The sequence below is a fragment of the Meles meles genome, chromosome 21, assembly GCF_922984935.1.
Source record: "Meles meles chromosome 21, mMelMel3.1 paternal haplotype, whole genome shotgun sequence".
Classification (NCBI taxonomy): domain Eukaryota; kingdom Metazoa; phylum Chordata; class Mammalia; order Carnivora; family Mustelidae; genus Meles; species Meles meles.
In genome coordinates this window covers 15666614-15680377 of record NC_060086.1, presented here as the reverse complement: position 1 = coordinate 15680377, position 13764 = coordinate 15666614, and the positions used below count along the sequence as shown (strand labels likewise).

At 64.1% G+C, this 13764-nt stretch overlaps 1 protein-coding gene across 3 annotated transcripts in view; it reads left to right on the top strand.

Annotated features, from left to right (window-relative positions):
* Window positions 1-13419, top strand: part of ELFN1 (extracellular leucine rich repeat and fibronectin type III domain containing 1) — a 65948-nt gene extending 52529 nt beyond the window's left edge. For all 3 annotated transcript variants that reach the window (XM_045993655.1, XM_045993657.1, XM_045993656.1), the window contains exon 3: window positions 10237-13419. In XM_045993655.1, coding sequence (XP_045849611.1) covers window positions 10504-12978 — 2475 coding nt within the window. In that variant the 5' untranslated portion in view covers window positions 10237-10503 and the 3' untranslated portion in view covers window positions 12979-13419. The remainder of the gene's footprint in view (window positions 1-10236) is intronic.
* The last annotated feature ends 345 nt before the right edge of the window (window positions 13420-13764 follow it).

Below are 13764 nucleotides of genomic sequence, written 5' to 3'. Positions count from 1 at the left end.
TCTGTGGGGTCCCACCCGCATCTTGGCTGTGTGTTTGGAAGAGCTGTGCCCAATCACCTGGGAGAGGGACGCTGAGCCAAGGTTCTGGAAATGGAGACGCGTGAAAGGGTGTCTATCGTCCTCTGTGGGCAAGCTCATTACAGAGTTTATGTCCCAGGGACATAAACAGGGCCGTTTGGGCATCACGAGAGGGGTAAGGGGCCACCGATACAATGGCGTGGTCCCCAGCAGAGGTGTCCATACCAATGCAACCGTGAGCCACCTGGCGGGGTGTGTGACTGGGGTGGGGGGGTGGTCCACGCATAGTGCCACTGAACAGCAGGTGTGTGGAGACTGTCTGGGGAGAATCATGACATGGAGCTACCCTCCCTACAGCCTGTAGAGATGCTCAGTCCCCATCCACTCCCTACCCTGTGCCTGGGGGGGACGCAGAAGAGCCAGCCCTCCGTGCCTACAGCCCCCAGTCTGGCTGACAGGGCGGGACACATGGGGGCACAGCCAGGCCACTTCATGCTTACAAGGGGAGACCCCAGCCCCTCTCGGGAGTCCAAGCAGAGACCACAGTGGTGGCAGGGGGATGTGTCCCAGGCTGGGAAAAGCAGCTTAGAGAAAATGCAAGAGAAGCAGTTTGACCATTGCCTTACAGGGCAAGGTGGGGGCAGAGAGAGGTAGGCAGGCGAGGACATGGGCTCTCTTGAGGGCACTGGGGAGCCATGCAGGGTTACAGGGGGAGGGCAGGCTTGACCCGACTCACCCTGTGGGGCATCACAGATCAGCTGAGGGAACAGATGATTCACTGTATGGTGTTGGACGTTTCGTTGTCTGTTGGTGCGGGGTTGGGGGGATCAATTTTACTCCTTCACCCCAGTGAAATGCCTTCTAGGTGGGACCATAGAGATGTGAGCAGAGGGAGGTGATGTCTGCTCTTAGGATGCCTCGGGGCTCCCCAGGCCACCAGGCAGCAGACCCCGTGCATGTGTGTGTGTCTGTGTGTGTTTGGATTTAGTGACAAATTAAGAACAAGAGTCTGGGCCCAGGCCTGACCTTGGTGCTGGATTCCCCTCCAGAAGCCTCTTTCCTGGGACATGAGCCTGAGGCCCCCAGGGCACAGGAGCTGCAGGGAAAGGGGGTCTTGTTCTCAGAGTTACCAGGGCGCCTGGGAAGGATCCTTGCCCCTGGGAGCTGCAGCAGCCTCCTGACAGGGGTCCACGAGGGGCTCGTGAGGGAGGGGATGGCTTCTGGAGGGAGAGGGCCTGTGGGGGCTGGTGGTCCCGGCTGTGGCCGTGGGGGCGCTGGGCAGGCTGTTTGGTCGGAAGCCCCACGTTGATCTGGTCACATGGGGAGAGAGCCCCATTTCCACCGCGGAGACCCCCTGCTTGCCGAGGGACCGTACTGGCTGTTCTTCCCCAATCTTGGACTCTCCCCAGAACCCCTCACCAGAGTGATGATGCCATCCCAGCATGGCCAGTGACCCTGACACATAGCCGGGGGCCCGGTTAGCCCAGGGACAGCGTGTGTCTCTGCTCCGTCCCTGGCCTGGGTGGTGGTACCGATGCTGCCTTAGACGGGACTTGGCTTCGGACTTGGTTTCCCTCCTTCATGTGATGTTCGAGGAGCTGACCGCTGTCTTACAACCTCTGCTTGAAAACCATGCCCCAGATCTTTAGTGCAACTCGTAGTGGCCGGAAACAGTGCTTGTAGAAAATCATCACAGCAGCGGGGACTCGAGACAGGACCTGATGGGTGAGCAGGGTGGGCAGCAGTCCCTGCGTCTGGGTGCGTGGCCCCGGCTGGTGGAGCGTGGGGACGGGGGAGGGGGGCAGTGTCCCCCGAGGCCCTCCCAGCAGTCTGCGTTGCCCTCCGGCAGAGCTGGGAACAGGGATGGAATCCCTGTGCTCAGAAAGGGCTCCCAGAGCTCAGGGTTCCTGGGGGTTTAGGTTCGACTGGGAAGAGCAGAACCAGCGCATGTCCAAGTGCGGTCTCAGGCTGGCCATCCCTCAAAACAACTGGAGAGATTCAGGTCAGACTAAAGATAGAACTTCCTGGCTGCCAGGGTTAGGAGGGTGTGATGGGGAAGAGTGCCAGGTGTCCCTTGGACACCCAGACCCTTGCCTGGAGTCTGCAACATGCTTCCTGATGGTGGGGGGTGGGGGCGGTGTTCCTGGAGAGGGTCACGTGTCGCTGTCCGGTCTCCCTGGAGGCCAGCCAGCCACCCTCTCCCGGTCCCTGCCAGTGCCTGAGCAGGAAACCATCGCAAAGTGATTTCTCCCTCCAACAGTGCCGTACATCATGTTTTTTTAATTTAAAAAGATGCCCAGTGGAAGCATAACAGACCATTAAATGTTTGGATCCCTAATTAACTCAGAGCAGCCGGGAGATGCGGGGCCTGGTGGGACAGGGACGGGGCGAGCCCGGCGTTGTGGGGGCCGGACTCCAGCCCCCAGCCCTGCCTGGGGCCCTTCCCGCTGTGTCTGCTGCTCCAGGAACCCCGGCCCAGCCTGCCTCCCCGGCCCAGTCCCGCCCTGGGCCACAGCTTGGGTTCCAGCTGCAGGGTTTCCGCTGGACACTCTGGGGTAGGGCTGGAATTACCAAGCCAAGTGGTGGACTCTGATGCCATGTGCCCTTGCCCTTGCTTGAGGGGAAAGCCTGGGCTTGGTGGCTTTCCCTCCTCTCCGTCTTCCTGGGGGTGGTCCCACACAGGAGACACTCGCTGCACGTGGGGGCCTAGAGGAAACCAGAGACCACCGCTGTTTGCATGCTCGCTGCCCATCCCGGACTCTGGCAAGGCAGGCTGAGGCTCAGGGCTCCTAGGGACGTCCAAGGTCACTGGGTGGGTGAGGCGTGTCCTCCGTGTTCTCCCCGGGCCCCATCCCGTCACCTTTCCCGGCTCCTTCTGCATGCACCCTTGTGGGGTGGAGGGCAAGGGACAAGGGACGGTCTTTCCACCGTGGGCCTCCCAGCCTGCCTCCCAGAGGACGAGGGCAGGGCCAGCTGAGGTCGGGGGCTTGTCAGGCCGACCCTGTGGCCAAGTCCTGAGGTTGGAGCCTGGCTGAGTCAGCACTGCGGGCCGGCCGGCTGCAGGAGCCCGGGCCAGCCTCTGTGGGTGAATACCGAGCAGGAGCGGGGAGGGCAGGCTCAAGGTGGGTGATGAGACCGGGGACAGCGCTTGCTCGGCCCCAGTGCTGGGAGCACCGGGCTGGGTAGCTCCTGAAGTCAAAAAACCCCCAAGGCCTGTCCTTTTGGCCTGCTCAGTCCACCCACACGGCCTGGAACAGTGCATTCCCTCCCCTGCCTGCCTGAGGCCAAGGGGCTGCCCTAGGAGGAAATGAATATTTATAGAGCGCGTGTACATGCTGGAAGGTTCAGAGGGTAAAGTCGTGTTACCCTCATGGTGAGGCTGTGAGGGATAAGCCCTGGCGATCTCTATCTGCCAGAGGAGGAAACAGGCCCAGAGAAGGCCAGTGACTTGCCCAAGGACACACAGCCAGAGTGTGGAGGAGCCAACATTCGTGGCCTGGCCTGGGGGCCCAGAGCCCCAGCCGGTGGGCATGCCCCATTCAGGTGGGCGGGCCTGGCCCCCCCTTCCACACTCCCCCCCCCAGGGCTGGGCTGGCCCAAGGCCCTGGCATCTGCCCCACAATGGCACTTCCCTGCTGTGCCCGTCGCGGCCCCGGGGCCTCTGCGGCAGAGCCCGGCTGCAGCGGCAGACAAACGTTAGCAGTAAACATGATCTATCGGCCAAACATTGGAGTGGTAAAAAGTTATCGATCTCTAACTTCCCGCCCATCTCCCCGCCTCCCCGTGTGCCTGGCGCTTGGCCCGTTTCCTTCTGGATGCGAGAGTCGGGCCTTGTGCAGAATCCCCGGGCCGCTGCGCCCCCAGTCTGGGCGCCGAGTCGGAGCAGAGCAATGGTATTTTTAGGCAGGTGATTATGCAAATCTGGCCGTGACAAGTTTAAAAGCCTGGAACCACCATGTTTCTTTATTTCATTAGTGGCATCATGTTGGCAGGGTTGACGTGAGGAAACAGAGGGTGGGACCAGCCTCCTGAGCGCCCTTGTCCCCCCCTCCCCAAGGCGGCGGGTGGGGGGGCAGTGTGTGCGAGCGCCACGTGGGGGGTCAGGAGCCACCACGTGGGACTTGGGGCACCTCCACTCAGAGGCACCTAGCCCAACCCTTTCTTTAATGTTAGGTGGGGAAACTGAGGCTGGGAGCAGCCCAGCCTGGGGCAGGTCCCTGTCCTCCCCCACTGTTGCCAATTTTCCTCACAACCCCAGGATTGAGAGGGAGGAGGGGGTCGCACCCCCAGCCCAGTGCCACCATCGTGCCTCAGGCGCTCGGGAGCAGGGAGTCTGGGCTCCTCTCCTGCCACCACGCCCTTCCACGCAGGTTCCGGGACCTCTGCCCCATTCCTGGGCACCCTGCATACCCTGCACCTGGGATGCCCGGTAACCCCTCTTCTTTGCCTAACAAACTCCTACTCACCTACTAGAACCCTCCACATGGCATCTCCTAGTGGAGGCCTTCCCTGATTGCCTACAGTTTTCCAGCATCTTCCTGGCACTGTGCAGGCTTCCCTCTCATTCCCTGCTGTTCCCCCACTGTCCCATCAGTGCCTCAGGGACCTGTTCCTAAGTATCTGCTGCCTGGCGCGTGTCCCTGCTGTGGACGAGGATGTGAACGCCAGGGCCCTCCTGATAGGGGCTGGACCAGACGTGTGTGTGTGTGTGCGTGACCATCCCATGTTCACGTCTAAGTATTTTCTGCAGTCAGGCTGGGGCCCCACTGTGAGCGGCAGGAAGACTCGTCCCTCCCCCTCAACTCCAGCCTGGTGCCGTCCAGATGTGATGCTTCTTTAGGAAAGTCCAACTTCTTTCTTTCTGAGGGTCCTCTCCATGCTCACGCTCTCCCCCCTCCCCTTCCAGTGGCCAGAGGCTGCATCACCCCCCAGGACAGGTCCCTGCCCTCAGCCGGCCAGCTGCCCTCCCGGTTGAATACACCTGCTGGGGGGCTTACACCACCCGTGGCTCCCAGACAGGGCTCCGCACCAGGCATCCACCGCGGGGTCCCCCAGAGCACCCCTCTAACAACAGCTGAGCACATTTATAGGGAATCCACCCTCCCCCTCTGCATTCTTGGGGTTCTGTCTAAGCCCCCAGCTCTGCACACCCAGGGGCTGGGGAAGGCTGGTCACCCCTGCTACCTGCATTCCCCCCCACGAGGCCTGTCCCTTGGTGGTCCTGTGAGCACCTCCTCCTCCCTGCAGGCCTGGGTGGGGCCAGACACCCCCTGGGCAGCCAGGGGCTCTGTCTGCCCCCTTTCCTGGGTACTAGGGGGACCCTCCACAGGGAGCTGTGGGGTCAGTGGCTGAGCAGCTCAGGTGACCTGAGTCCTGCCTGACTAGCTGAGGCTCCCTGGCGGGTCCTTTCTCCTGGGCCACAGAGGGCACTGTGGCTGTCCCCTGTCCCTGTGGAGGACAGTGATGAGGCTTAATGAGGTGATGGCTCTGGGACTTATCCCAATGGTCATGGTGATGACGGCTGGGAGGGAGCCCCTGTCCAGGCCCCACTGTGTCCCTCCCCACTGGTATCTGATGACCTCAGGACAGTCCGCTTCAGTGACCACAGTCAGATCCCCCCCAGGCATGTGTGAACATGCGTGTGCAGACAGGCGTGGTGCCGCGGATACAGGTTGGCACACAGGTCCGTGTACACATGTGCGGACACACAGAAGACTGGCTGTCATGTGTACGTGATCGCCCACTGTGCAGGGCACCACCTGGGGCTGGGGGGCGTCTGGTCTCTGCTGGGACACGAGGGGTCCCCAGCTCTACGCCCACTGACTGAGGGTAAAAGCGAGGTGAGCAGGGACTGGCCCCGAGGCCATTCTGGTCAGGGCCAGAACTCATGCCCTTTCCCTCGGGGATGCGCCAGGCTGCACCTGGCCCATCTGTCCTTCCGAGGTGTGGGGTCTCTGTCACAGGGCCTTGCAGGGGCCAGCGTGAGGCGTCCGTGAACGGAGGGGGCAGGGGTCCAGCAAGATTCCTGGGGCTGAGGGCATATGCTGAGGGGTCTCTGTCCATCGGGGGAGGTGCACACAGAGAAACTCTGTGGGGGACAGTGGGGTGTTTTTTGCAAAGTGAGGACGTGAGACAGACGTGCCTTTCTCATCCCGCTGGATGTGTCTGAACCCGCAGGTCAGAGGCGGCTCGGGGTGATATGGCCCACAGTGACATGGGGTGGTCTGGATCCCTGCAGAGCGGGGCGGGGGGGGGGGGCAGCTCCCTCCCCCGGGCCCTGGGGAAGGCGGCATGTTTGGCTCCCATTTCACAGATGAGAAAACAGAGCTGACGGCCGGTGCCTTACCCCGTGCCACTCCTCCTGCCTGTCAGCTGACGCTCTGGGCAGGGGGGCGACCCAGCCGGTGGGACCTGGGGTCTGGGCACTGGGGCTTGTGACCCCAGGGTGGGGGAGGGAACCAGCAGTGACTCCAAGTAAATAAGCAAGTACCAGGCAGGGGCTCGGAAGGGGTGCTGTTCCGATGGGGGAGCTGTCGGCTCTAGGATCCGAAGCTCTTGCTTTGCGGGGAGGGACCAGGCCCTGCAGCCAGAAGGACGGGGGTGGTGCACATGGGGTGGAGTGGGGGGAGGCGGCGGATGGATGGGGCCCCAGCAGGCGAGGCCTGGTAGGTCCCGGTGGAGCCTGGGTTTTCCTCTCTCCCTCCTGGAAAAACGGATGTCATCCCGGGTTGTGGGCGGGGATGGCGGAGTGGCAGGATCCCATGACCGCGCTCCAAGGTCCCACCGGTTCCCATGGCTGCGGTGGGGAGGGTGGATTGTGGGCAGCAGGAGACGAGGTGGGAGCCCAGCCAGAGGGGGCGGTGGTTTGGACCTGCGTGGCCTCGGCGGCAGGGGCCAGGAGATGACCCCAGAGACCCAGGGAGGTGGGGGTGATGCTTTGGCTTCCGGGCTGCATGTGGGGAGAGAGGGGAGAGGTGCTCGAGGATGGTGCACTGGTGTGGGGTTTGAGGAACGGGGGGCGGGAGGTGGGGCACGAGCTCACAGGGGGAGCTGTCCATGAGCCTGAGGGGCGCTGAGACCCCCTCAGGGAAGTGACGGCTGAGGCCGGAGCCTGGCCTTGGGGGCTGTGGAGGGGACCGGACAGGAGGGGCGGCTGCTCTGAGACCTGGAACAGAAGGCGCTCCAGGAAGGGGCTGCTGTGGGGCTGGGGGACACGGAAACAGTATGCCCCCAGGGCTGGCAAGACGGGTCGCTGGTGACCACTCGGGGTGGACACTGCCTGGATGGGCTGGAGGGTTATTCTGGTCAAGGTGCTTCTGTGGAATGTTGTAGAACTACGCTGTCCAGGACTACAGTATAGGTCGAGAGGCCAGCGGCCGCATGGGGCACCATGAGTTGGCAGGGATGGTGCCGAGGGAGAGGTGCTGGCAGAGGGACCCCCGGCCTGCAGGGGTGTGGCGGCAGGGGCAGGTGGGGGCTGCTGTGACACAGACCTGTGCCTCCCACACATATGGGTACGTCTGTTTCACGAGTGACCAGCCAGGCATGGAGGATGTGTGTGTGTGTGTGAGAGAGAGAGAGAGAGAGAGAGAGAGAGAGAGACGGGGGCGGGGCTGGTGCTGGGGCCCGTTACCAACGATGGGCAGTGAGCAAGTGAGTCCAGGAGGAGGGGACAGGCCAAGGGACACACGCCACCTGAGCAGAGCCCTCCCAGCCGATCAGGCCATTTCCCTGGGCATCTATTTCCGCTCGGGAAGCCCAATTCCTGCAGCCGAGGGGCCTCCTGGAGGGATGAGGTGCCTGCAGGTGTGGGCGCCCAGCCCTAACGGGAGGAGGACAGGGCCACTCGCGCTGGGACCTCAGACAGGTCTCCGTTTCCCGTCTGCTCAGCGAGCTGTGGAAGGAGAATCCTGGCATCCCTCTGAGGCCAGGTCTTGGGGGCTATAAGAGGGGCAGAGGGGACCTGCCAGCAGGATCACACCCAGACTCCTAGTTGTCCCTCCCCCTGAGGCCGCCCATCTCCACACAGCCCAGTCTCTGGGGGCAGGCATGGCACACGAAGGTGAGAGCAGGACACCTGCCAGGCCAGAGGGAGCACCCGAGGTGGGGATGTGCCCTGTCCTAGGGCAGGGGGGCCAGCCCTGCCTCCCTCGTCACACAGCTGGGCTGGTGGAGGCAGCTCCGGGGGAGGGGGCGGTTCACAGGGGAGACGAGACGGGTCCCCAGAACCACGTGCCCGTCCCAAGATGCTGTGTTCCTGGATGTGCACCCTGGGGAGAGGGGGGTGGGGGGGCTCACACCCACCACGTGGGCAGGCTTCCATGGAGCCATGTTCTCCCGAAGGCACCCCTGTCTGCGTGCATGGGCGCTGACATGGGTCCCAACACGCGTGCCGGTACAGCCTCATCCTCGCACGTGCGGACCCCAGCTCCCACGTGTGGGAGCCTGCCTGCGGGGTGAGCCCCCCTCCCCCCACCACCTCCCTCGCCGCACACAGACCCACGTGGGCATGCCACTCCCCAGAGCCGCCAAGGGGCCCAGCGACCCTGGCAGGGGGTGGGGGGCAGCAGGGAGAGGCCGGAAGCCTGGGGGCTGTCCCTCCTCCACCGGGTCTGCCTGTGATAAGGCTTCTTCAGGCCTCTGTAATCCTCCTTAACTTGACTTTGGGTTATTTTGAGCAAGAGATTAAAGGTGATTACAATCAGCATTGCTGAGACGCCACACTTCCTAGACAGGCTCTACGCACCTGCTTTCGGCAGTGGGAGCCGGCCTGACCCCACTGCCCCCAGCTGCCTTACACGCACCGCGGGGGCCCCTGGTGGAGGGGCAAGTACTGGAGATGCCCTCTGTCCTCCCCAGGGACACCATGCAGGGACCCCAGCATCCCCCCGACAGGCTCCCTCCCTGTCTGACCGGGCCAGGGGAGGCCCCGTGCTTTGCGGGAAGTCACACAGCCACAGGCTGGCCGGGAGGACCTCGCCCCGGGTCCCACCCCGTCCCATCTGGCCCCCATCTGCCAGTCACTCTCCTCCCCAGGAGCCAGATCAAAACAGTGCTCTATGAAGTTTCCGAAGGGGAAGAAAATCCATTTCACATCATTATATTTTGTTCCCTAATTTAAGCTGCCTCAGTGCAGACTAGTTGCAAACGTCAATATCCGTGAAATACACTCGGCTGGCCGCCGGCCAGGCCACAGCGCGGTGACAGAGGCCGGCTATAAATCCAGATGTTAATGAGGAAAGGCACGCCTGCTCATCTGTCCCGCAGGAGACCAGGGATGGGGCGCAGAGGGTGGGTCCCGCAGACCAGAGGTCCTCCTGCGGCCGCGGCAGACGTTGGCGGGAGCTGCTGTGTCCAGCCCCGTCACCCTGTGCACCAGCTCCCCAGCCTGACCCAGGAGGGATGGTCCCATCCTGGAGCTGCGCAGGGGCCTGTGGCCGTCCCCTCACGCTGTGTCTCAGGAGCCGGCTGGCAGAGCTGGGAGGGGTCGGGCCATTCCTAGGCCCCAGGCGGGGGTGTGGGTGGGCATGGGGGCTTCTTGGCAGAGTTGCTCCTCCCTTCCCAGCCTTTCTGCCAGGATCCACCCACGAGGGGATGGTGGCAGCCTCCTTTCCCCTGAGACCATCCAGCAGTCTAATTTGGGGAAACTTAGAGTCAGAGGAGTGTGACCACTGCGGGAGGGCTCAGGCCCCGAACCTAGCCGTCCCCAGGGGGGCAGGCCAGCTGCCTCCCTGCGCCTCCCTGGAGGGGAACGGGAGGCACCCTGAGGCTCTGGAGGGATTTGTGTGTTGGGGCTGAGGACCCTTGGGCCAGGGCTCCAAGCACCCTCTATAGGCGGCCGTGAGTCTGGCCGGGCCCTCCCGGGAGAGGATGTCCCTTATTCCCGACTATCCCGCGAGTGGCCCTGCCTGCGCCAGACCCACAGTCCTTGAATCTCCAGGACCCGGCCCAGCAGGTGGGGTTTTGTTGCCTCTGGGAGGAAATGGGGCTGGGGACCGGGGAGGGCTTGGGATGGGGGCTTCCTTTCACTCCCCTCCCTCGAGGCACAACCTGTCCTGTGCCCTTCTCGTACCCAACATTGTCCCGTAGGACCATGGGCTCCCCCAACATGCCTTCTAGTTTGACCGGGCAGCCCGCCGAGGCCTTGCTCCTCCACGGTGGGGCCTGCCGGAACCCCAACCCCTCCTGACGGCTCTCCCCTCTTCTGTCTTGCCACAGGACCGTGGAGCTGGAGGCGCAGGGCGGAGCTGTCCAGACGCCCGGGCCGATGGGGGAGGCGACCACGGCCTCGGCAGGACATAGGCGCATGACCGGGGGCCCGCGGTACTGAGGGTGGCAGCCGGCTCCCAGCGCCCACGCGACGCCAGCATGCGGCCTGGGACAGGACATCCCTGAGCGCGAGCGCCGGCCCCTTTGGTTCCTCCGGGGTCTCCCGGCCGGTCCCCCCGGGCAGGCGGCACAGGCTGTCCCACAGAGGCTGTCCCCATGGCCGGGTGCCTCTGGGGCGCGCTATGGGCGTGCGTGGCGGCCGCCGTCCTGCTGCACGCGGGCGGCCTGGCCCGCGGAGACTGCTGGCTGATCGAGGGCGACAAGGGCTTCGTGTGGCTGGCCATCTGCAGCCAGAACCAGCCGCCCTACGAGGCCATCCCGCAGCAGATCAACAGCACCATCGTGGACCTGCGGCTGAACGAGAACCGGATCCGCAGCGTGCACTACGCCTCGCTGAGCCGCTTCGGCAACCTCACGTACCTCAACCTCACCAAGAACGAGATCGGCTACATCGAGGACGGCGCCTTCTCGGGCCAGTTCAACCTGCAGGTGCTGCAGCTGGGCTACAACCGGCTGCGGAACCTGACGGAGGGCGTGCTGCGCGGGCTGGCCAAGCTCGAGTACCTGTACCTGCAGGCCAACCTCATTGAGGTGGTCACGCCCGGCGCCTTCTGGGAGTGCCCCAACGTCGTCAACGTCGACCTGTCCATGAACCGTATCCAGCGGCTGCACGGCACCACCTTCGCCGGCCTGGCCCGGCTGTCCGTGTGCGAGCTCTACAGCAACCCCTTCTACTGCTCCTGCGAGCTCCTGGGCTTCCTGCGCTGGCTGGCCGCCTTCGCCAACGCCACACACGCCCACGACCGCGTGCAGTGTGAGTCGCCGCCGCTCTACGCCGGCTACTTCCTGCTGGGCCAGGGCCGCCACGGCCAGCGCAGCATCCTCGCCAAGCTGCAGTCCGTGTGCACCGACGGCGCCTACGTGGCCGAGCCACCCCCTGTGCCGGGGCGCCTGCCCCCGGGCCGTGCGCCCCCACCGCCCCCGCCCCCGCCGCCTCCGGAGCCCAGCGAGGCCCCCTGCGCCGATGAGGACTGCTTCTCTGGCGACGGCACCACACCGCTGGTGGCGCTGCCCACGCTGGCCCCCCAGGCGGAGGCTCGGCCCCTCCTCAAGGTCAAGCAGCTGACACAGAACTCGGCCACCATCACCGTGCAGCTGCCCAGCCCGTTCACGCGCATGTACACGCTGGAGCATTTCAACAACAGCCGCTCGTCCACCGTGTCCCGGCTGACCAAGCCGCAGGAGGAGATCCGCCTGACCAACCTGTACACGCTGACCAACTACACCTACTGTGTGGTGTCTACCAGCTCCGGCCTGCACCACAACCACACCTGCCTCACCATCGGCCTGCCCAAGCCGCCCGGCCCGCCCGGCCCCGTGCCCAGCCCATCCACGGCCACGCACTACATCATGACCATCCTGGGCTGCCTGTTCGGCATGGTGCTGGTGCTGGGCGCCGTCTACTACTGCCTGCGCCGGCGGAGGCGCCAGGAGGAAAAGCACAAGAAGGCGGCCACAGCCGGCAGCCTCAAGAAGACCATCATCGAGCTCAAGTACGGGCCCGAGCTGGAGGCCCCCGGCCTGGCCCCGCTGTCCCAGGGCCCGCTGCTGGGCCCCGAGGCCACGACCCGCATCCCGTACCTGGCGGCCGGCGAGATGGAGCCGTACAAGCTGGCAGAGAGCGGCGAGACACCCAAGGCCAGCAAGGGCAGTTACATGGAGGTGCGCACGGGAGAGCCCGCGGAGCGCAGGGACTGCGAGCTGGGCCGGCCCGGCCCCGACAGCCAGAGCTCGGTGGCCGAGATCTCCACCATCGCCAAGGAGGTGGACAAGGTCAACCAGATCATCAACAACTGCATCGACGCGCTCAAGTCTGAGGCCACCTCCTTCCAGAGCGGCAAGGCCGGGGCCGGGGCCGTGTCCGCGGCCGAGCCGCAGCTGGTGCTGCTGTCGGAGCCGCTGGCGGGCAAGCACGGCTTCCTGGCGCCCGTCTATAAGGACACCTTTGGCCACGGCCTGCAGCGGCACCACAGCGTGGAGGCAGCCACCGGCCCGCCGCGTGCTAGCTCCTCATCCAGCGGCTCCGCACGCAGCCCGCGAGCCTTCTGCGCCGAAGCCGCGGGTGCCCACAAGGCCGCAGCTGCCGAGGCCAAGTACATTGAGAAGAGCTCCCCCGCCACCGACGCCATCCTCACTGTGACGCCCGCGGCCGCCGTGCTGCGGGCTGAGGCCGAGAAAGGCCGCCACTACGGCGAGCACCGGCACTCGTACCCCGGCTCCCACCCGGCCGAGCCCCCCGCACCCCCTGCGCCCCCGCCCCATGAGAGCCTGGGTGGCCGCAAGGCATCCATCCTGGAGCCGCTGACCAGGCCGCGGCCCCGCGAGCTGGCCTACTCGCCACTGTCCCCGCAGTACCACAACCTGAGCTACTCCTCCAGCCCCGAGTATGCCTGCAGGGCCTCCCAGAGCATCTGGGAGCGTCTCAGACTGAGCCGCCGGCGCCACAAGGACCACGAGGAGTTCATGGCAGCCGGCCATGCCCTGCGCAAGAAGGTTCAGTTCGCCAAAGACGAGGACCTGCACGACATCCTGGACTACTGGAAGGGCGTGTCGGCCCAGCACAAGTCCTGAGCCCACGGCCTGCGCCCGCCCCACACCTTCCCCGGGACTCGTGACGCCCACGGGACCAAAAAGGACACAAGACCCACTGCAGCTGTCGTAACCCAGAGACTCCCACACAATGCGCCACACACGTACACACGCGTAGACATGCACAGAGACACGTGCACACAGTCATGCTCACACAGGGAGACGCGCATGCGTGCACACAGACATGCTGACACAGATGCACCCATGTGCACACAGACATGCACACAGACACGCTCACAGACACGCGCACACAGATGCGTGCGCATGCACGTGCACACAGACACGCTCACAGACACACGTGCACACAGACACGCACGCAGCCAGTGTGGAAGCCTGGAGCCCGCAGAGAGTGCAGGGAGGGGGCGCTGCTGGTCCCAACAGAGAATGAGCTGTGGCTTACACACACACACACACACACACACACACACACACACACACACACACACACAAGGGACTTGAGAAAACTGTGTCTGGGGATGGGGGTGGGGAGGGGACTTTTTTCATTCTCTTTCCTCTTGGATTCTTCTCTGCCTTCTTGATCTTACTCTCTGTCTTTATTTTCTTCCTTTTTTAAACAAAAAATAATAAAAGTAAAGTTCTCTTAAAGACATAGAACACTAGACACCAAGTGGCCACCGGGCTCCTCCCACGACTGCCTCGCCCAGGTTTGCTGTGGATCCCTGTGGATCCCCGGTCCATTTCTTTGCTGCCAACTCCAGAGGCCACCAAAGAGGGACAGAACAAGCGAGGCAGCCGGGTGGCCTCCAG